General features: G+C 40.0%; 1 protein-coding gene across 1 annotated transcript; it reads right to left on the reverse strand.

Moving 5' to 3' along the window:
• Positions 1–884: 884 nt before the first annotated feature.
• On the reverse strand, positions 885–27412 carry LOC118386722 (gamma-aminobutyric acid receptor subunit rho-1-like). Its single transcript, XM_035774475.2, has 10 exons — positions 26961–27412; positions 13837–13887; positions 8244–8350; positions 6223–6290; positions 5840–6063; positions 2346–2428; positions 2039–2179; positions 1762–1914; positions 1375–1571; positions 885–1178 (listed from the first exon to the last, which is right to left on the reverse strand). Exons 1-10 carry the CDS (start codon positions 27068–27070, stop codon positions 885–887), a joined length of 1428 nt encoding a protein of 475 aa, XP_035630368.1. The 5' UTR covers positions 27071–27412.
• Positions 27413–27738: the final 326 nt, after the last annotated feature.

Consider the following 27738-nt stretch of genomic DNA (forward strand, 5'->3'; position numbering starts at 1 on the left):
TACCGGGGTTACGCATGTAACCATAACTTTTTTATATCTCCATTCAGGAAATGTAATAATTAATCTGACAAAAGTCTACTGATAATAATATTTAGGGTTTTCTTCAATCTGTTAGTCCAGTAGATTTCATTGCACGTGAATGAAGCTGTCATCATCATATAAGAAATATGTAGCCTATGAACTAAATGTAAGAATAATGTACATAATTCACAAACAGCCATTAGAAGAAAACATTTAAATCAATGACAAAATAAAAATGTCAATAACCTGTCCCACATGTTGAATCAAACACTAAAATAAATGAGAAGGGTGCACAGAAATGGAAAGAAATGCATGGAATCATTTTTAACCAGTTAACAGATTCATGCCAAAACACTACAAGTACTGTTATTCAATACATATTCAAGCATATCCAGAAAAGGGGGAACACAAATCAAGTGGGTGTAATGGTCCATTTTGAAACCAAAATACACAAAATGATACCCTGAAATTATATAGCACAGTTTGAAATAACCATTTGGACACTGTTTTCATAGACATTGCATTAACGTTTTACAAAGTTGCCAAGACCTGCAATTCTGGATGCTACTCTCATTTAAACTGCACAATAATGTACTTATTGTTACAGAAATGATTTGGTATAGCTTTGTTCCCTCACTTAAAGGAAAATACTGCTCAAAATCTACATTTTGGTATTTGCGTTAGTCCACTGTTGATACAGTCCCAAAATGCTTTGGATGTCAGCAATCACATTTTCAAAATATAGAACTTTCAAAACATAGAAAGTGTCACAGTATAAAGGGTGTTGCAACATACTGTGACACTTTCTGTGTTTTGAAAGTTCTACATCTGGGAAAACTACCTCCGTTCCATTCTGTGCATCTTTAGAGATAGCAGGACCAGTAGATGATGTTAAACAGAGTATACGACCCAGGAAAAATGACCCGGGAGTACTTGTCTATGGCGTGGGTGTCGACCCACATGCTGCTGTAGGCACTGGAGCCCACATGTCCTGTGATTTGGTTGTTCTCCTCAATGTCCAGATGGACCATCATCCTCTGCTGCTTCATGGCGCCGTTCTCCTCGAGCATACAGCCATAGTTCCCCGTGTTGTTGACGTCCTCCTCGCTGTAGCTGCCCATCATGCCCGGGTGGGTCATGCCACAGGTGCAGGGCAGCTGCAGACAGACACAGAGATTGGGTTTGATCCCGAGCTACAGTACCCACATTTTCCATCCGACAAGCGCATACTGTACACATCTAGCCTACACTTTTTCCAGAGGAACTTTAAATGGTCAACTCTTCCCAGGGGCATATTTTACAGACTGAGAAACTGACACTTTGGATCCATGGGATTGTTAAAATGGCACTTACCCTTTCTCGTAGCTTTTTTTCCTTCCGTTCTTGCACCGTAGACAGGTAGTTCACTGCAGCGTACTCTATCACCGATAGGAACACAAACACAAAGCTGACCCAGAGGTAAATGTCCACAGCTTTGATGTAGGAAACCCTGGGCATGGAGGCGTTGACTCCAGTGATGATGGTGGACATGGTGAGCACCGTGGTGATACCTGATACAACACACAACGTCTGTTCAGAAAGATTGAAACTTAGGGACACAGCAGGATATGCTACCGAAAGCAGAATATCAGTGGTGTTTAGGCTTTGTAATAACGAAACATCAACACTGTAGAAGACAGAATCATAATAAGCTTCGAACAAGCGTTGGCTAAAATCTTGGACTACTAAGGGCTAACTCACCCAGAGGAACCCTGGCCGGGACGGCCCGGCGGTCGATCCAGAAGGACACCCAGGACAACATGACCATCAGAGTCGCAGGGAAGTAGGTCTGGAGCAGGAAGAAGAAGATGTGGCGTCGCAGGGTGAAGGTGATATACAGACGGTTGTACCAGCCTGGAGGGAAGAGGATAAGATTATTACATATGTTATATACAATGCATTGTATTAGCATAACAGAAACCCAACCTTGATAAATCACAGTGAACAGCATGTGCTGTTTCAGCCTTCAGTGCTGTACCTGTGCTGCTGTAGAAGGCTAGTTTTGAGGTGGTTTGGAACTCCTGGATGAGGAACTGGGAGAGGGAGATATTTTCATCAGTGCTCAGGGAATTGTTCCCTTTCTTCCAGTAGAGCATCAGATCGTCATCCGTGTACGCATCTGAAAAAGAAAGGGGCATGTTGTTCAGTGTCCACCACTTGAAACAAGAGTCTATGAACAGGTGCATTATATTATATAATTGAATGTGACAGCAGAGAGAGAGAGAGAGAGAGAGAGAGAGAGAGAGAGTCAAAATGGAAGTGAAGTCATCCGAGCAGAGACTCACAGCTCTCGATCTCCAGGGAGCAGGTCTGTGTGTCCAGAGGGAAGCGACTCAAGTCCATGCTGCACATTGATGTCACTGTCACCCTGCGTGAGAACACAACACAGACAGCTGAGTACAGCCTGGTCCCAGATCTGTTTGTGCATTTGCCAGCGCTCTTGCTGTCATTGCCACGGCCAATGTTTGCCATGACAATGAGTGACAAGGAGTTGACATTTTAGCACAAACAGACTGGCACTCGGGCTAAGATTAGTAGTTCTCTGGGGTTTTCACAGGAAAAAACATGTATATTTTGCAGACAAAAATGCTTGATTTTGCAGCAGCAGTGCTGACATTTTGTATGGCAAAATGAAATCATTTTGTCCAATTTGTCATGAAAATGCACTGACAAAGGAAAAAGTGTGTCGATGTGTGGCTTGATTGAACCATATTATGGGGTAAATGTGCGGCGATAGGTAGAAATTGTGTGGGAGAAATGACATACATGATTATAGTAACACAAGAGAAAGATACACTTATGGGTTAATTTCCTGTTCTGGTAAAATGCATTGTTTATTGTATGGTGCAGGAAGCAGATAAAGGCCATGGGAGTATGGGGCAGCTGGGAACACTAAGACCAGTATGTCCAGCCTAGACCAGCTGGACATACAAAGATCAAAGAGGTTGTCTAAGGAGGGGGTCAGCCAAATGACCAACTGATGGATTACAGACATCAATCACAGGGCAGCTGGACACTGAAGCTGGAGGAGATGAAAGACACATGCAAAGGGACACATGGAGTTAATTACAGGGTCTAAAACACAGGCCACGGGAAGAGGGACGTATATTATCTTTAGGTCAAAACAAGGGTCTTGTCATCATTATCTGGCCGAAAGCAGATGTGGGCTGAACAAGCAGGACGCACAGATTGGGATGTAACTGTATTTGCATTGGGGGATGAACTGATGATGTATGCATGGATATAAAAGGAAGAGCGAGAGCTCTGGAGGGTGTGGGTCCCGCGGGGCTCTCCGGCTTGTTATACTCTTGTATTAAAAGTCTATAATTGAATTCAAAGTTCTTCATTGTGTCATATTTGAACCGATTTTCCACTACAGAAATTGCGATCCCTCTTTTTGTACTGCAGTGATGGTTCAGTTGCTTGCGCTACTATTGCGATGATTTGACTGTTTTATGCAGAACTAGTGAAGTGATTGGTCAAATTAACAAGCCCACACATAATATGCGGGAATTGTTAAAATTATTATAATAATACTGTTCAGATCGCAGAATCCTGGAAGGACTGTCCTATAGGTCAAGAAATACACTGAGTAATGTAGATACAATAATACAACGAGAAATAGGTTGGGGCTGGGGGATGTGGGTGAATATGTGTTGTTGTATATCATATTTCAGACACATACAGTACACACAGAGTCCGTTGTTTGAGGAGATTTGGAGCCCCCAAGGCAGGGATGAATACATGAAAATAGCAGAGATAATCCAGCTCAGTATAGAAGAGACCCGCTGCTACACGGGATCCTCTGGGAGGGAGGTCCACGTATAGTAAACAGGTATTTAATCCCCTTCCCAATCTGTTTCTGTCTGTCAAATCTCTGGTTCCAACCCCCGGAGAGATTAACCCTAATGATGAGCCTGCATTGTATCTAAAGTAGAACACACACCACCCTGTCCCTCCACAAATCCTATACATCCGTAATGACAGAGAAATCCTATAATCCACCGCAAGATTGGGATTACAGACGGCCTGTGTGTCTACCAGGGCAGACTTCACAGTCCCAAAACCAGAGTTTTGGGAGCAGGATCGCTGACTCCACCAGTGATGGAAGTGTTAATGACTATCCGTGTCCACAGGTGTCAAGAAGACTGTATGCAGTGTGTTTTGACTGCCAGCAGAGGGCGCTACGGACACAGACAACTTGATACTGGCTCTTGTTGACTACACTCTCAAATGGACCAACTGGATTACAAATTCAGTGTCTCTCTTGGGTCCAGCATTCTGATTACTCACTAACATGACAAACTCACTTTCTTCCTGCAGCTTGCCTATACTTTACTGACAAGCAGTTTATCACCACATTCATTAAATGGTGTTGTGATGATACAAACTGCATGTCTATTTATTGGTCAAGTTAAATATATAGACACACTTGGCCAGGATATAGATCCCACAATAACAGCATGACAGCACTTTACCATTTGCAAATTGCTCATGGGTGAAAAAAAAAGAAGAATGGAAGGTTTAAATTTAGCCTGCCTCATCTGGCAGCTATGTGATTTGCGTAATGAAATCACTTTGGGGGTAAATTGCCAGTTGGCAAAGACTAGTGTTTACAACACCACACACTTCTCTTCAGTTGATTCCATTCCAAATAGTGATCAGACCTAGCAAACTAGATTTCACCCATAATTTGTCGGCTTTTTCTGGATTAATTTTACGTAACAAGCTACTGTACTCTCTACAGTTCACAAAGGTATCTGCTTAGCTAAAACCTTGGTGGTGGAAGAAGTCAGGGCTGGTTCCTGGCATAAGCGACATAAACAGTTGCTTAGTGCCCCCGGCCACTACGGGGCCTGACCAAAAACATTACAATTTTTTAGGAACTCAGTGGGTTCTCAACTTACTATTGGGAGTAAGAATAGTAGAATACACAAGGTGCAATTTCAAAATGTGTGCATAATTACTTTTTCTCTTATTATGTCTGTCACTGACAGTCACTCAGGCCATGTCATCTAACAATTGTTAGATCGGTATTTAGTCTAGCCAACTATCATGACCAAATACCAAACAGGCACGCAGGGCACATGCCCAGGGGCCCTGATCTCCAGGGAGCCCCCATTGATTTCGTTAGTCATTCTCACTCAGATCATGTTAGCATGGCATAAGTAATTACAGGAAATTGCAAGAAATTAGCAATAAAACTGCAAAATGTTCTCTCTACCCAATGGCAAAATGTGTAGAACTTTAAATGTAAACTATTTCTCTCCACTATCAAGAGGGGGCCCAGTAAAATGTATTTTTGGCAAATTGGAAAACTATTAATTGCACTACTGTTGACCAGAGCCCTATGGGCGGCAGGTAGGCTAGCGGTTAAGAGTGTTGGGCCAGTAACTGAAATGTTGCTGGTTTGAGTCCCTGAGTCTACTAGGTGAATAATCTGTCTATTTGTCCTTGATTGAGTCACTTAACCCTACTGTAAATGCTCCTGTATGTAAAATGTAGGTTGGGGTCCCTTAACCAAATCTTGCTTAGGGCCCCCAAAAGGCTAGAGTCGCCCCTGGGTGAGATGATTTTCTCCCATGTTATGTAAAGCACTTTGAGTACCTCAGTAGGTAGAAAGAAGCTATATAAATCCGATCTATTATTATCAAGTCTTCCAGTCTCAAGCAATGTTACTCATCATCACAGAAGTATGTTTCACTAAACCTCTTCCATTACACCAGTATGCTTTAAACTGAGAACAAAACTATAGTTTGACTCTGACCAGGTGAATTACCTTTGGCTGTAGAGCACCTTGCCATCGGGGTAGACTCTCAGCATGACATTATCTGTGGTGGTGTCGTGTGTGAAAGACTTCTTGGAGTGGACAAAGAACATGTCTGGCACCCAGATCTTCTTGACCAGGCGCCCGTCAAAGGTCATGCTCTTATTGGTGGTGCTGTGGAAAGAGAGGCGCTCGTCTTTCCAGTAGTGTCTAATATACAGGGTCATGGTGAAGTCCTGAAACACAGAGCATGACAATGCTAGGTATTTCAACAGAGCCATCACATATTGTCTTGCCTTCTTCTTTCCAAATCCTCAAATCATGGATGATCTATGCATCTTGGATGCTTTATTTTGGTTTACATCACAGCTCACAGAATGTATTGAACCACTTACCATGTCAACTTCTGAGATCGTGTCCAGACTTTCCACCTGAACATCAACTCCAACTGGAACAGCAGGTCCTGCAAAGATACACAACTCAAATCTGATCTTAATTCAAAGGACAACACGTAACACATAAGTAAACTAATTCCATTTGGCTGTCACTAATCAGTTAACTTGAGGTCCATATTGAAAAATGTCGGGCACTCATTTAAAAAAACAGTGTTCAAAATGAACTGAAAACATCTCAAATCCATAAATGGTCCTTCTGTAGCTCAGTTGGTAGAGCATGGCGCTTGTAACGCCAGGGTAGTGGGTTCGATCCCCGGGACCACCCATACGTAGAATGTATGCACACATGACTGTAAGTCGCTTTGGATAAAAGCGTCTGCTAAATGGCATATATTATTATTATTATATTATAAATCTATACAGCTTAAAACAACAATGCGACGTCAAAACAAGTTAAGCTTGATGTTAAAGAAAGTGTGCTTTATCAATTTACTGGGTTTAGCTTACTTACTTTGAGCAAAATCAAGATGTCAATATTCTTGTGTTTATAAAAAAATCCTAAGTTAGAGTTCAATTTTAGCACACTTTTGAAATCACAATGAATCACAGAAATCACGATTAATCACAGCAAATCCTGTGACTAACTTGATAAAACAATATATATTATTTGACAGCACTATAACAAAACCAATCAGATATGTTAACATTTATGTAACTCGTTTCCTTAAATAACTTCTATAGTTAATTATCGGAGTAGGGGTAATCTTGACAGTACATCATTAAATACAGACAAAAACAAAAGGTCAATGGCTATCTAAAATTATACATCCAAAATGCTGTAATACTAAACTGTCTGGATTATGAAGCTGTATTTAAGGGTCATGTTTATCCAGACAATTCTATTAAAAACCATGAGCTTTTTCTCCTCTAGTCCCTTTCATCCAGAGCCCTACAAAAAAACACAAGCTGTCATCAAGGCAAAGTGTGGCTACTTTGAAGAATCTAAAATCTAAAATATATTTTGATTTGTTTAACACTTTTTTTTGGTTACTACATGATTCCATATGTGTTATTTCATAGTTTTGATGTCTTCACTACTATTCTACAATGTAGAAAATACATTTTGTTTTACGTTAAAAAAATAAAACCCTTGATGAGTATGAGTAGGTATGTCCAAACTTTTGACTGGTACTGTATGTACGTATAACCACAATGTAAAACAGTCAAAGATACGAGAGCCTACATACGAGAGCCTACATACGAGAGCCTACATTGCCTCTTAGTACAAAATGATGTGGCAATGTTGTTGCATGCTCAAGTTGCATGCAGATTCACACAAGATGATATATCAGACATATTGCATCTATATTGTTAATACATGGTTGAGTCAGTATGCTGTAAAATATGTCATATCACATGGAGCAATCACACATCAACTATTCACTCGCTTTAAACACCACCGCGGAATTATAACCCTGCATTTTGTGTTTACGTCTGTTACAATTCACTGTCTGTATAGATTATTCTGGAATCTTAATCATTTTTGGACTTAAATTTACATCTCAATGTATCCCCTTTTATTGGTGTTTTGGGATGAATCCATCAGTAAGAAGTAGCTGGATTCGGGTCCCAAGAAGGCTTCAGATTAGAGAAGTCAGAGAAGTGTTATCGAAACCCTGAGCTCCAGACTGGTGCTACTACTGTGTAATTAATCACAGCAGACATAATCCCAGTTGGTTATCTCATCAATTCAAGGCACACTGCAGCACGAGACATCGTGTATATCCGCTTATGAGAACTGATAAAGGCCTATATCTTCACTTGAGTAAAACAAAACAGCTGTAACTTTTCAGAAAATCTGTCATCGACATCAATGCATGACTTAACAACGACTTAATGATAAATCATGATTAAGTAAGAATTGAAAGTATGTCAGAAAATATCGGTGAACTGTACAGTAGGATGATGACGATAATGATAGATTTGTAAGGCTCGCAATTAAGCACTTAAAAAAACCTCACCTCCAAAGCCAGGCCTCATTGTGAAGTCGTGATCATTTATGCTTAAGAGCCGTTCTGAATTACTCATGGTGTTTTTGGTGATATCTGGAATCCTTCTCAGTATAGGGCTGTGAGGAGGGGACAAAAACATGACTAATGAAACAAACGGTTTCAAATTACACTTATTTTCATTGTGTCTGAACCTCAAGCATACTGTCAAGACTATTCTGTCCTGGATCAATTTGTGCTCTTGCCAACTCCACTCCACAAACATGTTTGGTATGACAATGAGTGACAAGTTGTCATGATAGCACAAACAGACTGGCACTCAGGCTATATGAAAACCAACCATCCTATCGAATGGAACCCTACATACAACATGTTTTTGTCCTATAACAATAATAATAATAATAACAATCAGAAGGCAAAAGGGTTTACAAAATATAAACTTATCAGAATATCCATAGAATTATGTTTATATTCATGAGGGTTAATTAATTATGGCAGTGTTTTTCATATCAAGTTGGAACTATGCATCACAGGGCATATGAACTTACCTTGACCCTGCCCATGCTAAGGATAACATGCTGACCACACCGACGCGAGCGTTGCAAAATAATGTACACATACACGTTATTCAATCATTGCACTGTGTATATGCTCCTAAAAACCAATGAGGAGACGGGAGAGGCGGGTACTTGCAGCGCGTCAAGCATCACAAATACAACCAAGTTCTATTTTAGTGCTACGCAGACGCTCGTTGACGTGCGCAAGCAGTGTGGGTGCAATGGTTGAATAAAATGTATGTGTACATTTATTCTTTAACGCTCGCGCACGTGACTTAAGCGGTGTGGTCATCATGTCAGGCTAGATTGCACAGGGCTTGGTAAAAGGCTTCAAAGCCGACTATTTTATACTCTGAGTATAATTTAAAGTGGAACTGACAGCGTTTTAACAACTTTGCAGAAATTAAACAAACGATCAATGTCAGTAAAAAATATTAAATTCCTAGCAATATGCAACAAAACCAACTTTATAAGAGGTTTAAAAATAGGTTACATTTGACTCAAAATTCCATGACGTACAGTAAGGCGCTGTTTGCAGAATAGATGGATGCAGTTCAATGCATGATTAATACACTGCTCAAAAAAATAAAGGGAACACTAAAATAACACATCCTAGATCTGAATGAATGAAATATTCTTATTAAATAATTTTTTCTTGACATAGTTGAATGTGCTGACAACAAAATCACACAAAAATTATCAATGGAAATCAAATTTATCAACCCATGGGGGTCTGGATTTGGAGTCACACTCAAAATTAAAGTGGAAAACCACACTACAGGCTGATCCAACTTTGATGTAATGTCCTTCAAACAAGTGAAAAGGAGGCTCAGTAGTGTGTGTGGCCTCCACGTGCCTGTATGACCTCCCTACAACGCCTGGGCATGCTCCTGATGAGGTGGCGGATGGTCTCCTGAGGGATCTCCTTCCAGACCTGGACTAAAGCATCCCCCAACTCCTGGACAGTCTGTGGTGCAACGTGGCGTTGGTGGATGGAGCGAGACATGATGTCCCAGATGTGCTCAATTGGATTCAGGTCTGGGGAACGGGCGGGCCAGTCCATAGCATCAATGCCTTCCTCTTGCAGGAACTGCTGACACACTCCAGCCACATGAGGTCTAGCATTGTCTTGCATTAGGAGGAACCCAGGGCCAACCACACCAGCATATGGTCTCACAAGGGGTCTGAGGATCTCATCTCGGTACCTAATGGCAGTCAGGCTACCTCTGGCGAGCACATGGAGGGCTGTGCGGCCCCCCAAAGAAATGCCACCCCACACCATGACTGACCCACCGCCAAACCGGTCATGCTGGAGGATGTTACAGGCAGCAGAATGTTCTCCACGGCATCTCCAGGCTGTCACGTCTGTCACATGTGCTCAGTGTGAACTTGCTTTCATCTGTGAAGAGCACAGGGCGCCAGTGGCGAATTTGCCAATCTTGGTGTTCTCTGGCAAATGCCAAACGCCCTGCACGGTGTTGGGCTGTAAGCACAACCCCCACCTGTGGATGTCGGGCCCTCATACCACCCTCATGGAGTCTGTTTCTGACCGTTTGAGCAGACACATGCACATTTGTGGCCTGCTGGAGGTCATTTTGCAGGGCTCTGGCAGTGCTCCTCCTGCTCCTCCTTGCACAAAGGCGGAGGTAGCGGTCCTGCTGCTGGGTTGTTGCCCTCTTACGGCCTCCTCCACGTCTCCTGATGTACTGGCCTGTCTCCTGGTAGCGCCTCCATGCTCTGGACACTACACTGACAGACACAGCAAACCTTCTTGCCACAGCTCGCATTGATGTGCCATCCTGGATGAGCTGCACTACCTGAGCCACTTGTGTGGGTTGTAGACTCCGTCTTATGCTACCACTAGAGTGAAAGCACCGCCAGCATTCAAAAGTGACCAAAACATCAGCCAGGAAGCATAGGAACTGAGAAGTGGTCGGTGGTCCCCACCTGCAGAACCACTCCTTTATTGGGGGTGTCTTGCTAAATGCCTATAATTTCCACCTGTTGTCTATTCCATTTGCTCAACAGCATGTGAAATTTATTGTCAATCAGTGTTGCTTCCTAAGTGGGCAGTTTGATTTCACAGAAGTGTGATTGACTTGGAGTTACATTGTGTTGTTTAAGTGTTCCCTTTATTTTTTTTGAGCAGTGTATAATTCACCAATACATTTCTTGGTAGTCCAAAAAATATTGCTATCAGGTTGTAAATCACAGCTGGCTTGGTACATTGTTTTCTGTCTCCATCCATTCAGGATGCACTGTTACAGTTTCAATGACTCAATATTTTGGACAAAAACGGACGAATGTAACTGGGCTGGGAATGCCAATACAATCAAACTAGCAAAGGAAATGATCACAAGTCAGTCATAAAGTGGGCCAATAGGCTAGCGTATTTATTTATGTAGCTATTTATTTAGTAAGCTAAACACTGGAGCCTAGAGTTAGCTAACTGGATAACAGTCGTTCAACTGTTATCCAGGGAGGATGTCATGTCATTGGAGGAGTGGGTGAATGACCAACTTTTTCCCTTCATCTCGCTTTTCGGTGGCTGCAGCTAGAGATGCAGGTGTCATTTGACTAGCTAGCAAGAAATGGGAATCACTTTTCTAGCTAGCTATGCTGAACTTGGAACGAATGTTATCCAGTTAGCATATCTCTTGCATTGGTAAATTCACTTTGGTTATCTACTCCGATTTCAGAGCACTTTCGTCTGAGTGTGCCAGTTCGCAGAATAACTGATGAATTTACGAATGTGCAACACCCGCTAAATATGACCGGTATCAGTAAACGTTGACAAAAAAGTTATTAAATTGTTACCCGCAGCACAGTTAGTCACAAACGCTCTAGATAACATGTAAACAGCCTAACCAGCTCTGCTAGGGCGAGTAAAATGGTCAGAGTGAGGTGTTCTCTCATTTGTGTCGAGAAGTAGCTAACAAGCTAGCCAACTTTAGCCAGTTAGTTTGGGTGCTTCACTACCGTTGTGAGGAACGCTTGGATTGACCCTACTCCTCCTTGGCAGAGCATCTAGTGCCAATAGTGCAGTGTGCGCTCTGAAACACTTGGAGAGCAAAACGCTCTGAATTTATTAACGGACAATCTGACGACACTCTGAATTGACGAACGACCCAGAGGGCACTCTGCTTCACCGGAGGCAATTCACGAACGCACCCTTAGTTGTCATTCAAAAGTATTTGGCATCAATCAAATGGGCGCGGCAGACAAGTTACCATTCAGTTGTCAAAACGTGTGTTGGGACAAGCATGCATTGGAAGGCAAGCTGCAGAAGGACGAGCAGACTACTATTCCCCATCGTTTATCAGTTTTTTTGACAGCCAACAGGCTGAAAAGGTTTGAGAGGGTTTATCTAATGTTCCCTCGTTAGATTTTAGCTCATCTCGCTCTGGCTAGCATTAGCTGTTGATCTTGTTGTTGTTGTTGTTGTTGAAGTGCATAACTGGGTTGTTTGATCAATAGACGGTAAAGTTCCCAAATGTAAGAGGACTCCTGTGGTATTTACATTTTTGCAGAAATCCATTCAGGTGTAATTTTGACATTTAAAAGATATATATATTTAATCTTTATTTAACTAGGCAAGTCAGTTAAGAACAAATGTTTCTTTACAATGACGGCCTAGCTGGTTAATTGCTTTGTACAGGGGCAGAATGACAGCTCGGGGATGTGATCTAGCAACCTTTCGGTTACTGGCCCAACGCTGTAACCACTAGGCTGTAACCACTAGGCTACCTGCCACCCCAGGTAGCCGAGTGATTGCTTTCTAATGATCTAAAGCCACTCTGTTGCTACTGCCTGTAACCACACGGTCCAGTTAAAAGTGAATGATGATAGTCCAGTGTGGCAAATGCCTTATTTGCATGAAGGCCTACTGTAGCTCTGATTGGTTATGGCGCACCGGTCTGCGTAGACTCCGGTCCTGGACAAGACATGTATTTATTAGGTTTTATTTACTGCAAACGCACGGCCCTCGTTCCCACATGATATTGCTTTAGAATTTTCACAAATGCCCTACTATACGTCGAACCCAAACATTTTACGAATTTATGAAAACGTGAAAATGACCATATCTAAGTGCTCGCTTAGAAAACTGTCATATTCTTCCTGTGAGTGTATATGAACCGATTTTAATGAGATTTCATTTAGCTAAAATGCTGTCAGTTCCACTTTAACAAAAGCTATACTCTTAAATAAGTATACTGAACAAAAATGTAAGAGCAACATGTAAAGTGTTGGTCCCATGTTTCATTAGCTATCTCCAATTTTGTGCACAAATTTGTTTACATCCCTGTTCTCCTTTGCCAAGATAATCAAGAAGCGGCTTAAACAGCATGATCATTACACAGGTGCACCTTGTGCTCGGGACAATAAAAGGCCACTCTAAAATCTGCCGTTTTGTCACACATCGCAATTCCACAGATTTCTCAAGTTTTGAGAGAGCATGCGATTGGCATACTGACTGCAGGAATGTCCACCAGAGCTGTTGCCAGAGAATTTCATGTTCAATTCTCTACCATAAGCTGCATCCAATTTTATTTTAGAGAATTTGGCAGTACATCTACCCGGCTTGACAACCACATATCAAGTGTATGGCGTCATGTAGTCGAGCGGTTTGCTGATGTCAACTTTGTGACCGGAGTGCCCCATGGTGGAGTTGGGTTTATGGTATGGGCAGGCATAAGCTACGGAACACCAACACATATGCATTTTATTGATGGCAATTTGAATGCACAGAAATACCGTGACGAGTACCTGAGGCCCATTGCGAGGCCAATTTATTTTAAGGTATCTGTGAACAACAGATAAATATCTGTATTCCCAATCATGTGAAATCCATAGATCAGGGCCTAATGAATTTATTTCCATTGACAGATTTCCTGATATGAACTTTAACACAGTAAAACCTTTGAAATGTGTGCATGTTGCGTTTCTATTTTTGTTCAATAAAAATAACCAAGTAAATAATCCAGTGTTGATAGATCCTCTGGACTAAACTCTGTCAGGGAGACTGTATTTTGATTAAGAATTCTTACCTGCCAACCTTTTCATGTCCTTTTACTGCCAACTGTACTTCTCTTTTGAATCTATAACAGAAACAAGAAAAACGGGATCTAAAGGACACTGTATCAACATGACAGTCCATTCAAACAGCCCATCAGAAGAGTTGTTCCCAAGTCCCATGTGCGTTGAGACATCTTCGAAAATAACACTACCATCAATTTGCACCAGCATTCATCCACTTGATGGTAGTGTTGCTGACCAGGGCATTGCTTAAAGCATTACTTGACAGTAGGAAGTACAGTAGGATAGGGCCCTGGTCAAAAGTAGTGCACTATATAGGGAATAGAGTGCCATTTCCATGTTTGTTTTGTCCATGCAGCTGCTAGGACTACTGAGCACCATTCAATTTGAGTGTGCAGGTTAGAAGCTCTTTAGGAGAATATTCTCCAGGCTATTAGAGGAGTCACTACTTTAGCATTGACCTAAGGGATTAAAAGGGCAAAGGGTATTCTGCCATATCTTTTTCACTGATGTAATCTTTTTCTCTAGAAATAATCTTAATCTGGGAATTATGATATGATTCCCTCATAACATATAGAGTACCAGTCAAAAGTTTGGACACACCTACTCATTCAAGGGTTTTTCTTAATTTTTTATATTTTCTACGCTGTAGAATAATAGTGAAGACATCAAAACGATGAAATAACACATATGGAATCATGTAATAACCAAAAAAAGTGTTAAACAAATGAAAACGTGAGATTCTTCAAAATCGCCTTTGCCTTGATGACAGCTTTGTACACTCTTGGCATTCTCTCAACCAGCTTCACCTGGAATGCTATTCCAACAGACTTGAAGGAGTTCCCACATATGCTGAGCACTTGTTGGCTGCTTTTCCTTCACTCTGCGGTCCAACTCATCCCAAACCATCTCAATTGGGTTGAGGTCATGTGATTGTGGAGGCCAGGTCATCTGATGCAACACTCCATCACCTCTATCACAGCCTGGAGGTGTGCTGGGTCATTGTCCTGTTGAAAAACAAATGATAGTCCCACTAAACGCAAACTAGATGGGATGGTGTATCGCTGCAGAATGCTGTGGTAGCCATGCTGGTTAAATGCGCCTTAAATTCTAAATAAATCACAGACAGTGTAACCAGCAAAGCACCCTCACACATCACAATTCCTCCTCCATGCTTCACGATGGGAACCACACATGGGGAGATCATCCGTTCACCTACTCTGTGTCTCACAAAGACACAGCGGTTGGAACCAAAAATCTCAAACTTGAACTCATCAGACCAAAGGACAGATTTCCACCGGTCTAATGTACATTGCTTGTGTTTCTTGGACCAAGCAAGTCTTTTTGTCTTATTGGTGTCCTTTAGTTGTGGTTTCTTTGCAGAAATTCGACCATGAAGGTCTGATTCACGCAATTTCCTCTGAACAGTTGATGTTGAGATGTGTCTATTACTTGAACTCTGTGAAACATTTATTTGGGCTGCAATTTCTCAGGCTGGTAACTGTAATGAACTTATCCTCTGCAATAGAGGTAACTCCTGGTTATTTCATAGTTTTGTGTGTCCAAACTTTTGACTGGAACTGTACATTTCACAAAACATGTTTTATTCTATAATTGGTGTCAGAAAGACACTAAGCAAATTCAGTTTACAGAGGACTTTTTGCCTTGCTTTAGAATCTGTCAGGTCAAAGGTTGACTGATTTGGTCCATTTATGATTTGCAATGAATTTCCAATTTAAGACAACCTTCTTTGTAGAAGAACAATATAGTTTCATATCATTATCTGAGCAGCTAACCGATCGCTGCAGCTGTACATAGTCTATCGGTAAATAGCCCACCCATTTTTACCTACCTCATCCCCATACTGTATTTAATTTTCTGCTCTTTTGCACACCAATATGTCTACCTGTACATTACCATCTGATCATTTATCACTCCAGTGTTAATCTGCAAAATTGTAATTATTCGCCTACCTCATGCCTTTTGCACACAATGTATATCGACTCCCCTTTTTTCCTACTGTGTTATTGACTTGTTAATTGTTTACTCCATGTGTAACTCTGTGTTGTCTGTTCACACTGCTATGCTTTATCTTGGCCAGATCGCAGTTGCAAATGAGAACTTGTTCTCAACTAGCCTACCTGGTTAAATAAAGGTGAAATAAAAATAAAAAATTAATAAAAAAATACAATAACTTTAAGCCCCTTTTGAGTTATTCATGCTTAAAATGGAAGTTAATTCCCTTTTATGCACTTTTCTCACTATACGTATTCTGACCTTGAATTTAGGCATGAGGTAACACATTTCAACCGGCTATTCGTTCAGAGTGGAGATCACAGAAATGGAGGTGTGACAAAGGTGTGTCTACAGATATGCCACATTCTGACTTTGACTTATTTCCCTCATAATTCCACCACTTTTAAGCGATGAAAGGACGAATAAGGTCGAGCAACCTGTTGATTCCAAGTGGAATATCTATTTTATTTTTTCAGATATATGCACTGTAATATACAAATTTAGAAGAACTATTGAAAATAGCTAAGTAAACGAGTAAGCTGTTTGGATATGGGGATTGGAAATGGTCATGGACGTTCATACTGAGAGAGACGGTAATTTCTTCAAACTATCATCTTTATTTAATATCGGGGCGGCAGGGTAGCCTAGTGGTTAGAGCGTTGACTAGTAACTGGAAGGTTGCAAGTTCAAACCCCCGAGCTGACAAGGTACAAATCTGTCGTTCTGACTCTGAACAGGCAGTTAACCTACTGTTCCTAGGCCGTCATTGAAAATAATAATTTTTTCTTAACTGACTTGCCTAGTAAAATAAATAAAATATCGATTAATTATTGGAATAATGAAGCTGTCGACCCCACACTCTTGAGTGTGTTGCCGAGAGCTTAACTGATAATGAAAATAACAGAGATCTTATATTGGAGACCTAAAAATGCATATACAGGGCTGGTTCCACCCTTCCCATGCTGATTGGTTGGCATCATAAGCCACCTTGGGTTCATCTCCTGGTTATCTGCACGGATTTTGTTTTGCCCCCAACCCGGCTTAGTTTCCCAGATGCCAGGATGAAGATGAAACAATGAGGGATTGTTCTAAACTCTTCCAGGCTATCTCTATCTCGGGTCACACACACCACATATTGTCTATGGAATGCCAGCTGTAGGTTTTTATCACAAAGTCATTGTCAGCTCAAGCTATCGCTAGCAAAACCCATTTCCTTGAACATATGCCCAGGCTAACTGCAGGAAGCTAGTGTGGAAACCATCCCTTTACAGAAACACAGCATTAATAGATCAGAAATGTCTTACTATTTATTAAGTATTAATTGTTAACTATTAATATCAAACAAATCAGGTAAGTAGGTCATTTTTTTCTCACAAAATAAAAATGAAATAGTTTTAGATCTATTTGAATTTATAATCGCTGAAGACCAATGTGAAACCAGTTACATGGCAGCAAAGTAAAGCATATTAACATTTCGACTTTCCCACAGTGATTGTTTATGAAATGAGCCATTATGCAGAATTGAAATTGTATGACCTTTTAACTTCAAGGGATGAAACTTGGAGACGCAAGCCAAATGGGTACATGTGAATGTGATGATGCAAAGCATTACGCAATAACAGTCGTGGAAAATCTAACCTTCGGTCACTCTCCAATGTTTTAATTATATATCCAGACTTTCTCTGTTTCCTATTTCTATCATGTTAAATATTAGCCACTTTCAATATCGTCCGTGGGTAGTACTGTTGGATCCCTTCAGTTGGTATAGTCTACATTTCATTTCATTCTTCTTCTTCTGTAAATGCTGTCACGGTGGTTGTTGCTGGGGATCACTAACAGTTTACCATATTTAATGTAAAAAAAAAACGACATGTTGGCTAATTAAATAAGCGCACACCAAGCAGTTTGAACCTGACGCATGATGCAAAACTTGTCATCACACAGTTCCATGATGAGTGTGGGCAATAGACCAGGGTATTGTACACTATTCTCCCTATCATACTTCTATGTACACTAATCTTCCAACATCACCATGGTTTGAAGAACTGAATGTAGCAATTTTCTAAACGAATCAAACCACCTTTTTCCTTTTCTTTTGTGCGTAAAGACTCTCAACCCATTTTTTCATGATTGCCAAGGGACCATGAAAACTTCCCGAAACCTACATATTGTGAAACAACAGTGTTTTTAAATCTATGCATGGGTTCCGAAACGCATATGTTTTGATGACTGTATTTTATTGGTCTCCATTCTGAATGCCTTCTCCATAGGCTACATTCTAGTTGTAATTTATGATAGTTGGATACAACTGTAAAACCAGTCACATGGCACAGGCTGGTCTCATAGACTAGACGTAACATAGTAAACAAAAATCTGAGACACTTAAATTAGTATGATATGTTTTGTTTGGTATGGCTACATAAGACAGAAAGAAGGTTACTTAAGGCAAAAAATGAAAGGAGGGTGGGTGGATGTATAACGCGAACATCTATCATACAGTACGTGTTCGAATCTCATCAAGGACAACTTTAGCATTTGAGCTACTTTGCAACTACTTAGTATGTTAGCTAACCCTTCCCCTAACCTTAACCCTTTATCCCAACACCAACCAAAAGGTTGCTAGATGAAATCCCCGTGCTGACAAGGTAAAAATATGTCGTTCTGCCCCTGAACAAGGCAGTTAACCCACTGTTCCTAGGCTGTCATTGAAAATATGAATTTGATATTGACTGACTTACCTAGTTAAATAAAGGTTTAAAAAAACGTAACCTTAATGTATAGCTAACATTACCCACCAAAAATTGGAATTAATATCACGCGTATTGCACATGCATAACATATTGCACATATTGCACTTAGTAACATATCATACACATTTTAATTCGTAACATATCATGCGAAATGAATGATGGACATCCACAAATGAATACATACAATAGGCCAACCAAATATAACATATCATACTACTTTTAGTGTCCTGAATTTTATTTTACTATGTTATGTCTCCCCAGCTACAGGTTGTATGGCAGTCAACTGAAGCTTAACAACATATCAACTTTTCCACAGTGAAGTTTATAAAATGCTGGATGAAATGTGGAGATCCAAGCTAAAGGCTTCTGTATAGCCATGTGCAAATGATAGTATAGTGCCAAATCTACTGAGTTGATTTAGGATTTCTTGAATGTGTCAATTATATTGCCCGGACTTTTCACTGTTTAAATGTTGTTGTTTTTTAGCCACTCTCGGTAGCCACGTCACTTATACACTCTTAGAAAAAAGGGTTCCAAAAGGTTTCTTCGGTTGTCCCCATTAGGAAAAACCCTTTTTGGTTCCATGTAGAACACTTTTTTTGTTCCAGGTAGAACTCTTTTGGGTTCCATGTAGAACCCTCTGGAACCAAAATAATTCTACCTGGAACCAAAAAGGGGTTTTCAAAGGGTTCTCCCATTGGGACAGCTGAAGAACCCTATTAAGTTCTAGATATTTTTTTTATTCTAGACATTTTTTGTACCCACATACATTTATAACTGTCACTTTAGTGTTAGTTTCTTTACATTTTCCATCATTCCACTACATCATTAGTTTACCTTTCTTTCCACTGTCACTTTCGATAGCAATAGTATAATAACATTGTGCAATAATTTGGGACATGGAGCCTATTTGAATCATTATGGAACACAGTCCACACGTGGAAGTTTAAACCTGGAGACTGGCGCATGGTTCCCGACTACTTGACCGTTGTCATCACACTTCCTTGATTATAGTAAAGATTATTAGGGTAGATCTATAGGACTACTGTTCAAACTTTCCTCACCTTCCAATATTTCATAGATTGAACAATTGAATAATGCAACTTTCAGGAGGAATCAAACCACTGTATTTTTGATTCACCAATATATTTAGGGCGTAAAGGTCCTCCAAACCTGTTTTTGTATTATTCATGAATATGTTCCTAACCCAAAATAATAGACAAGATCAGAGTATTTTTAAATCTACCAACTGGTGCTGAAAAGGAGATGAATATGCGTGTGTTTACATGGCTTTCTTTCATTGATCCCTAATATTCTGAACCTGTTCTCTCCATATATTCTAGTCAGTCTGTTGAGAAAATTAAGATGAAAGGTACACCACATTTAAAGGGATGGCTTTAGATAAATGTACTAAAAAAACGTACTGAATGTACTGAGAAAATATGATGGCAAGCATGTGGGAGGGTTTCAGTGGTTTAATTACATGTATTCAGCGTGCGCAAGGGCACCACGCCTGCAAATCCTGTTACATACCTGCGCAAGATAAGTCTGAATACCAACTATTGAGAAGTGCATAGGAAAGGCGTACATTTCCTATGTCTGAATCGGGCTCGTAATGCCTATATACTCAAAGCTATAAACATTCCAAGCAGCTTAAGCTTGGTCTTAAAATGAAAAGCCTCGGTAGAAAGAACTCTGGTGGCAATAAGACAGAGGCATGAGTGAAGCTCCTCAAAGGTGGTTGACCTAAAAAATCTTAACGACAAGCCGACACTGATATGCGAAGCCATTTCCTATTTTTGACTTGCAAATCTCAAATAATGCTTCAAACATCATGTTGCTTAAATAAGAAAACCACTGGAATCATCACCCACATAAACAGTTCCAAACAAATCAAAGCCATATTCTTCTCACAAGGTCAGAGAGGATTAATATTGGACTATGATCCTCTCTAGGTATTGTAATGGAAAGTAAAGGTGGAAGGTGTACACAAATCTGCTAAATTCTTTCTCAATAAGCCTCAGGAAGCAACGTAATCTTAACTCTCTCAGCAGATGCCTCTGGGATTTTAAATAACATGACAGTATCGTTGATTTGATTGTTTTAGGCAGGCACTGACTGAGTCAGTAATGCAATGATCTTCAATGAGTTCCCCTGCCGGTCCATTGTGCTAAGGGATTGGTCCCCCACGATAAGGGTGAGGCTGGAACATCCATTTGTGGCTAAGCAGACATCTGGCACATCAAATGTGAATTGATGCAATATCTAAGGATCAACGCAAGGCCTACAGGAGATCATCGCTATTTAAACATAGTACAGTGTAATCTTTATAACCAAATGGACTGTGGGCCCTCATTTGCGCAGTGTAATTTGTGCAATACAGCGCAAGACACACAGACAGTGCCTGTTCACACACGTTTGAATACATTGGGCCAATACGATGAGGAGTTTGTCCTGCGTGTGAGGTGCCAGGTGTCTGGGAAAGGAAGTGATTTGATTGGTCAGGACAAGCACTTGGCAAAAGCCATGCTGATGGTTAACGTGCTGCGACCAACATCTATTCCTACAGAAGGTCACTGATGTGACTAGAAAACCTGCTGTCTCTTTAGTCCTGGGGCACTGAGACATGACATGATGTGGTGTGAGGGTTGCAGCGAAGAAGCACTGCAGGGAAAAGTTAACTACAGTCCTTCCGATGTGACTGGACAGGGGCCAGCTGTATTCAAAGCACCACATAGGCGACTGCATGGCATACCCGTGCACAGCCACATTGAACTACAGATGTCGGATATTCATTTGATCACCCTGTTGATGGATAACTGCAATCAGTCCAAAAGTCCAGTTTCAGAAAATAAAAGCTTGTTTTTCCCTTGTTGACCTGAAAGGGAAATGTTCAACTTTACCTCCCTTATCCTACCTCATTTTTACACACTGTGTATAGACTTTTTCTATTGTATTATTGACTGTATGTTTGTTCATTCCATGTGCAACCAGTGTTAATGTTTGTGTCGCACTGCTTTGCTTTATCTTGGCCAGGTCGCGGTTGTACATGAGAACTTGCTCTCAACTAGCCAATCTGGTTAAATAAAGGTGAAAAAAAAACACACAAAAAAACTTGTAGTGTATTTGAGGTTTAAAAATGTTTCAAATGTGTGTAATTTCCACTTTGAAATTTCACTCTATTTTCTCTTACGAAAAATGTATCAACCACTACAAAAATGTCCGTTATTTGTACCCCCAACAGCACACATTTTGGTTATATCCCCAGACAAGTACACTTGATTCAACTTGTCAACTAATCATCAAGCCCTCAAGTGAGTTGAATCAGGTGAGTTTGTCTGGGGATACAACAAAAATGTGTGCTGTTGGGGGTACAATTAATGGACATTTTTGTAGTGGTTGATACATTTGTCGTAAGAGAAAATAAAGTCTGAGATTTCAAAGTGGAAATTACACACATTTGAAACCTTTTTAAACCTCAAATACACTACAAGTATTTTTTAATTTTTAATTTAACCTTTATTTAACCAGGTAGGCTAGTTGAGAACAAGTCATTGTCAGCTCAAGCTATCTCTAGCAAAACCCATTTCCTTGAACATATGCCCAGGCTAACTGCAGGAAGCTAGAGTGGAAACCATCCCTTTACAGAAACACAGCATTAATAGATCAGAAATGTCTTACTATTTATTAAGTATTAATTGTTAACTGTTAATATCAAGCAAATCAGGTAAATAGGTCATTTTTCTCTCTCAAAATAAAAATGAAAATAGTTTTAAATCTATTTGAACTTATAATCACTGGAGACAAATGTGAAACCAGTTACATGGCAGCAAAGTAAAGCATATTAACGTTTAAACTTTCCCACAGTGATGTTTATGAAATGAGCCATTACTTGAGGACTGGAATTTGGGGAAAACTGTACTAGATGTCGCCCAAATGGAGCAAATTACTAGCCTATAAATCAACATATCAATACGGTGACATCATTGGTGTATTAAAAATCACTTTTAATTACAATGAGATTTTGCTCTTTTGCTTTCCAATCGGATAACCTTCAGGTAGCAAAGCCACAACAATAACCATAAATGTAGGTTACGTAATCTGATTAAGTGATTTTTCTAACCACGCACCTTGCATCAACCAAACAAAACCCTCTATAATGCAGTAGGCATCAGGATCCAATCCCAGCTACATAAATAACACATATCAATACATACATAATTGTGAAATACTGACATTTTAATAAATAGTCCCAGCACAAACTATTAAAATATGACTTTACTCATTCAGGTCAACAAACAAATATCCTATACAATAATAGCCTATACCTAAGAATGTGGATATAGGCCTAGCTTCACCACAAATAGAAATGGATGTGAAGAGCTATAGTCTAAATGCATCATGCCAGCATCTAATTCAAGTAATTCCCTCCTCATTATATACATACACACTACCGGTCAAAAGTTTTTGAACATCTACTCATTCAAGGAGTTTAATTTATTTTTTACTATTTTCTACATGGTAGAATAATAGTGAAGACATCAAAACTATGAAATAACACATATGGAATCATGTTGTAACCAAAAAAGTGTTAAACAAATCTAAATATCTTTTATATTTGAGATTCTTCAAATAGCCACCCTTTGCCTTGATGACAACTTTGCACACTCTTGGTATTCTCTCAACCAGCGTCATGGGGTAGTCACCTGGAATACATTTCAATTAACAGGTGAACCTTCTTAAAAGTTAATTTGTGGAATTTCTTTCTGTCTTAATGCGTTTGAGCCAATTACTTGTGTTCTGACAAGGTAGGAGGGGTATACAGAAGATAGCCCTATTTGGTAAAATACCAAGTCCATTTTATGGCAAGAACAGCTCAAATAAGCAAAGAGAAACGACAGACCATCATTACTTAAAACATGAAGTCAATAAGGAACATTTCAAGAACTTTGAAAGTTTCTTCAAGTGCAGTCGCAAAAACCATCAAGCGCCATGATGAAACTGACTCTCACGAGGACCGCCACAGGAATGCAAGACCCAGTTACCTCTGCTGCAGAGGATAAGTTCATTAGAGTTACCAGCCTGAGAAATTGCAGCCCAAATAAATGCTTCACAGAGTTCAAGTAACAGACACATCTCAACATCAACTGTTCAGAGGAAATTGCATAAATCAGGCCTTTTATGATCGAATTGCTGCAAAGAAACCACTACTAAAGGACACCAATAAGAATAAGAGATTTCCTTGGGCCAAGAAACACGAGCAATGGACATTAGACCGGTGGAAATCTGTCCTTTGGTCTGGAGTCCAAATTTGAGATCTTTGGCGCGGTGTGGGTAAACGGATGATCTCCGCAATGTGTATTTCCCATCGTAAAATATGAAGGTGGACGTGTTTATTATGATTATTTTTGTTATTTCACCTTTATTTAACCAGGTAGGCTAGTTGAGAACACCTTTATTTAACCAGGTAGGCTAGTTGAGAACACCTTTATTTAACCAGGTAGGCTAGTTGAGAACACCTTTATTTAACCAGGTAGGCTAGTTGAGAACACCTTTATTTAACCAGGTAGGCTAGTTGAGAACACCTTTATTTAACCAGGTAGGCTAGTTGAGAACACCTTTATTTAACCAGGTAGGCTAGTTGAGAACACCTTTATTTAACCAGGTAGGCTAGTTGAGAACACCTTTATTTAACCAGGTAGGCTAGTTGAGAACACCTTTATTTAACCAGGTAGGCTAGTTGAGAACACCTTTATTTAACCAGGTAGGCTAGTTGAGAACACCTTTATTTAACCAGGTAGGCTAGTTGAGAACACCTTTATTTAACCAGGTAGGCTAGTTGAGAACACCTTTATTTAACCAGGTAGGCTAGTTGAGAACACCTTTATTTAACCAGGTAGGCTAGTTGAGAACACCTTTATTTAACCAGGTAGGCTAGTTGAGAACACCTTTATTTAACCAGGTAGGCTAGTTGAGAACAAGTTCTCATTTGCAACTGCGACCTGGCCAAGATAAAGCAAAGCAGTGTGAACAGACAACACAGAGTTACACATGGAGTATACAATGAACAAGTCAATAACACAGTATAAAAAAAGGGGAGTCTATATACATTGTGTGCAAAAGGCATGAGGAGGTAGGCAAATAATTACAATTTTGCAGATTAACACTGGAGTGAAATGATCAGATGGTCATGTACAGGTAGACATATTGGTGTGCAAAAGAGCAGAAAAGTAAATAAATAAAAACAGTATGGGGATGAGGTAGGTAAAAATGGGTGGGCTATTTACCAATAGACTATAAACAGCTGCAGCGATCAGTTAGCTGCTCAGATAGCAGATGTTGGTGAGGGAGATAAAAGTCTCCATTATGTTGTGGGGGTGCTTTGCTGGTGACACTGTCTGGGATTGATTCATAATTCAAGGCACACTTACCCAGCATGGCTACCACAGCATTCTGCAGCAATACGCCATCCCATCTGGTTTGGGCTTAGTGGGAGTATCATTTGTTTTTCAACAGGCAATGACCCAACACACCTCCAAGCTGTGTAAGGTCTATTTTACCAAGAAGGAGAGTGATGGAGTTTTCAGTGAAGTCGGACCGCAGAGTGAAGGAAAAGCAGCCTACAAGTCCTCAGCATATGTGGGAACTCCTTCAAGACTGTTGGAAAAGCATTCCAGGTTAAGCTGGTTAAGAGAATGCCAAGAGTGTGCAAACTGCCATGAAGGCAAAGGGTGGCTATTTGAAGAATCTCAAACAAATCAAAATATATTTTATATTTAACACTTTTTTGGTTACTACATGATTCCATATGTGTTATTTAATAGTTTTGATGTCTTCACTATTATACTACAATGTAGAAAATAGTAAAAAATAAAGAAAAACCCTTGAATGAGTAGGTCTTCTAAAACTTTTGACCATTAGTGTATACACCCTATATAATCCATTAATTTGAAGGGGTGTCCACATACCTTTGTGTGTGTGTGTGTGTGTGTGTGTGTATATATATGTATATATATATATGTATATATAAGGTCCCCTACAGAGAAGCATATGAACCAATTTCAGATGAATTTCTGTTTTGAAGGCTATTATTAAATCTCATCTAAATGGTATGATGCTACTTACAGCAGGGAGGGAAAGTGATTGTCATTTTGAGCGTGGCTGGTGGTAGCACAAATAGATTGCAGTCCTCCCTCGCTTTTTGTCCTGCTTACCTGCCAAAATGTATCAACCACTATAAAAATGTCCGTTAATTGTACCCCCAACAGCACACATTTTGGTTATATCCCCAGACAAGTACACTTGATTCAACTTGTCAACTAATCATCAAGCCCTCAAGTGAGTTGAATCAGGTGAGTTTGTCTGGGGATACAACAAAAATGTGTGCTGTTGGGGTACAATTAATGGACATTTTTGTAGTGGTTGATACATTTGACGTAAGAGAAAATAGAGTCTGAGATTTCAAAGTGGAAATTACACATCTTTGAAACCTTTTTAAACCTCAAATACACTACAAGTATTTTTTTTATTTTTTATTTTACCTTTATTTAACCAGGTAGGCTAGTTGAGAACAAGTCATTGTCAGCTCAAGCTATCTCTAGCAAAACCCATTTCCTTGAACATATGCCCAGGCTAACTGCAGGAAGCTAGAGTGGAAACCATCCCTTTACAGAAACACAGCATTAATAGATCAGAAATGTCTTACTATTTATTAAGTATTAATTGTTAACTGTTAATATCAAGCAAATCAGTGGGGTAAATAGAATGGCACACATGACTGTAAGTTTTTCGTCTCTCATATATTATTATTATTATTATAAAATAAAAAAATGTCATTTTTCACTCTCAAAATAAAAAGTTTTAAATCTATTTGAACTTATAATCACTGGAGACAAATGTGAAACCAGTTACATGGCAGCAAAGTAAAGCATATTAACGTGTAAACTTTCCCACAGTGATGTTTATGAAATGAGCCATTACTTGAGGACTGGAATTTGGGGAAAACTGTACTAGATGTCGCCCAAATGGAGCGAATTACTAGCCTATAAATCAACATATCAATACGGTGACATCATTGGTGTATTAAAAATCACTTTTAATTACAATGAGATTTTGCTGGTGGTAGCACAAATAGATTGCAGTCCTCCCTCGCTTATTGTCCTGCTTACCTGCCAAAAATGTACCCGCCAATAATATTCACAGCAGAGGTAGAAGCAGCCAAGTACACTTTCACAATAGAGCATAATTCTCAGTATTCATTAGCATATCCTATGCATGTCCATGAGCATCTTGCAATACATATCAAGTGATGCCTGTGGTGATTGATATTAGTCTATGACCATTTCAAACACATCAATCATGTAGCCTACCTGATTTGCCTGTAGTTCTGAAGCACATGCCCCCTTGGACCAACCGACCTCACAGATGCGCCAACCACCGAGGCAAGTAGCAGCAGCAGTAGGAGGATATCCGTGGGCATAGTGTCCACACTGACAGCGTTCTGGACCCAGATGTCCAAAAGTCTCGTTTCAGAAAATAAAGGCTACTGTGAGAACTTTGTATGTGCGTCAGACATGATCCCTGGTACCGTTCGCGCCAGAAATACTATAGACACAAATACACACTGAAACATCCGAGGTATTTCATCTCACTGTTGGGAAAGCAATTTCGCTTAAACCTATAAATCCTTCCACGTCAGATGGCTCAGATGTTTTCCCCATCGTATATGTGTGTGAGCATGGCGCAGAACGTCCGGTTTTCCTGGCTCTCAAGAGCAGATCTGTTAGCTCTGGTTAAAAGGCGAGAGTGAGCTACAAGGAAGTTCTGTCCCATATATACGTAATTGAGCACATTATATGATATTATTATAGGGCGGAATTATTTCAAATGATCATGTGGGCTGAAATACCTCAGAACACCTGACACGAGGCTAACATGCCCTCTGCCAAACATCTTTAAATACAGAAAAACATTTCATAAAGTAAATCCTATGACAGTCGTTTTAAACAATGGCTATTCTTTGTTTTCACAATAATGTCCACTCATTGTTTTCATAATACCTTATTGATAGCAGGGTTGTGCTCAATTCAGAATTTTTTCAATTCAACAGGACACAGAATTGCAATTCGAATTAAAGGAAATATAATT

The sequence above is a fragment of the Oncorhynchus keta genome, chromosome 8 (assembly GCF_023373465.1).
Source record: "Oncorhynchus keta strain PuntledgeMale-10-30-2019 chromosome 8, Oket_V2, whole genome shotgun sequence".
Taxonomy (NCBI): domain Eukaryota; kingdom Metazoa; phylum Chordata; class Actinopteri; order Salmoniformes; family Salmonidae; genus Oncorhynchus; species Oncorhynchus keta.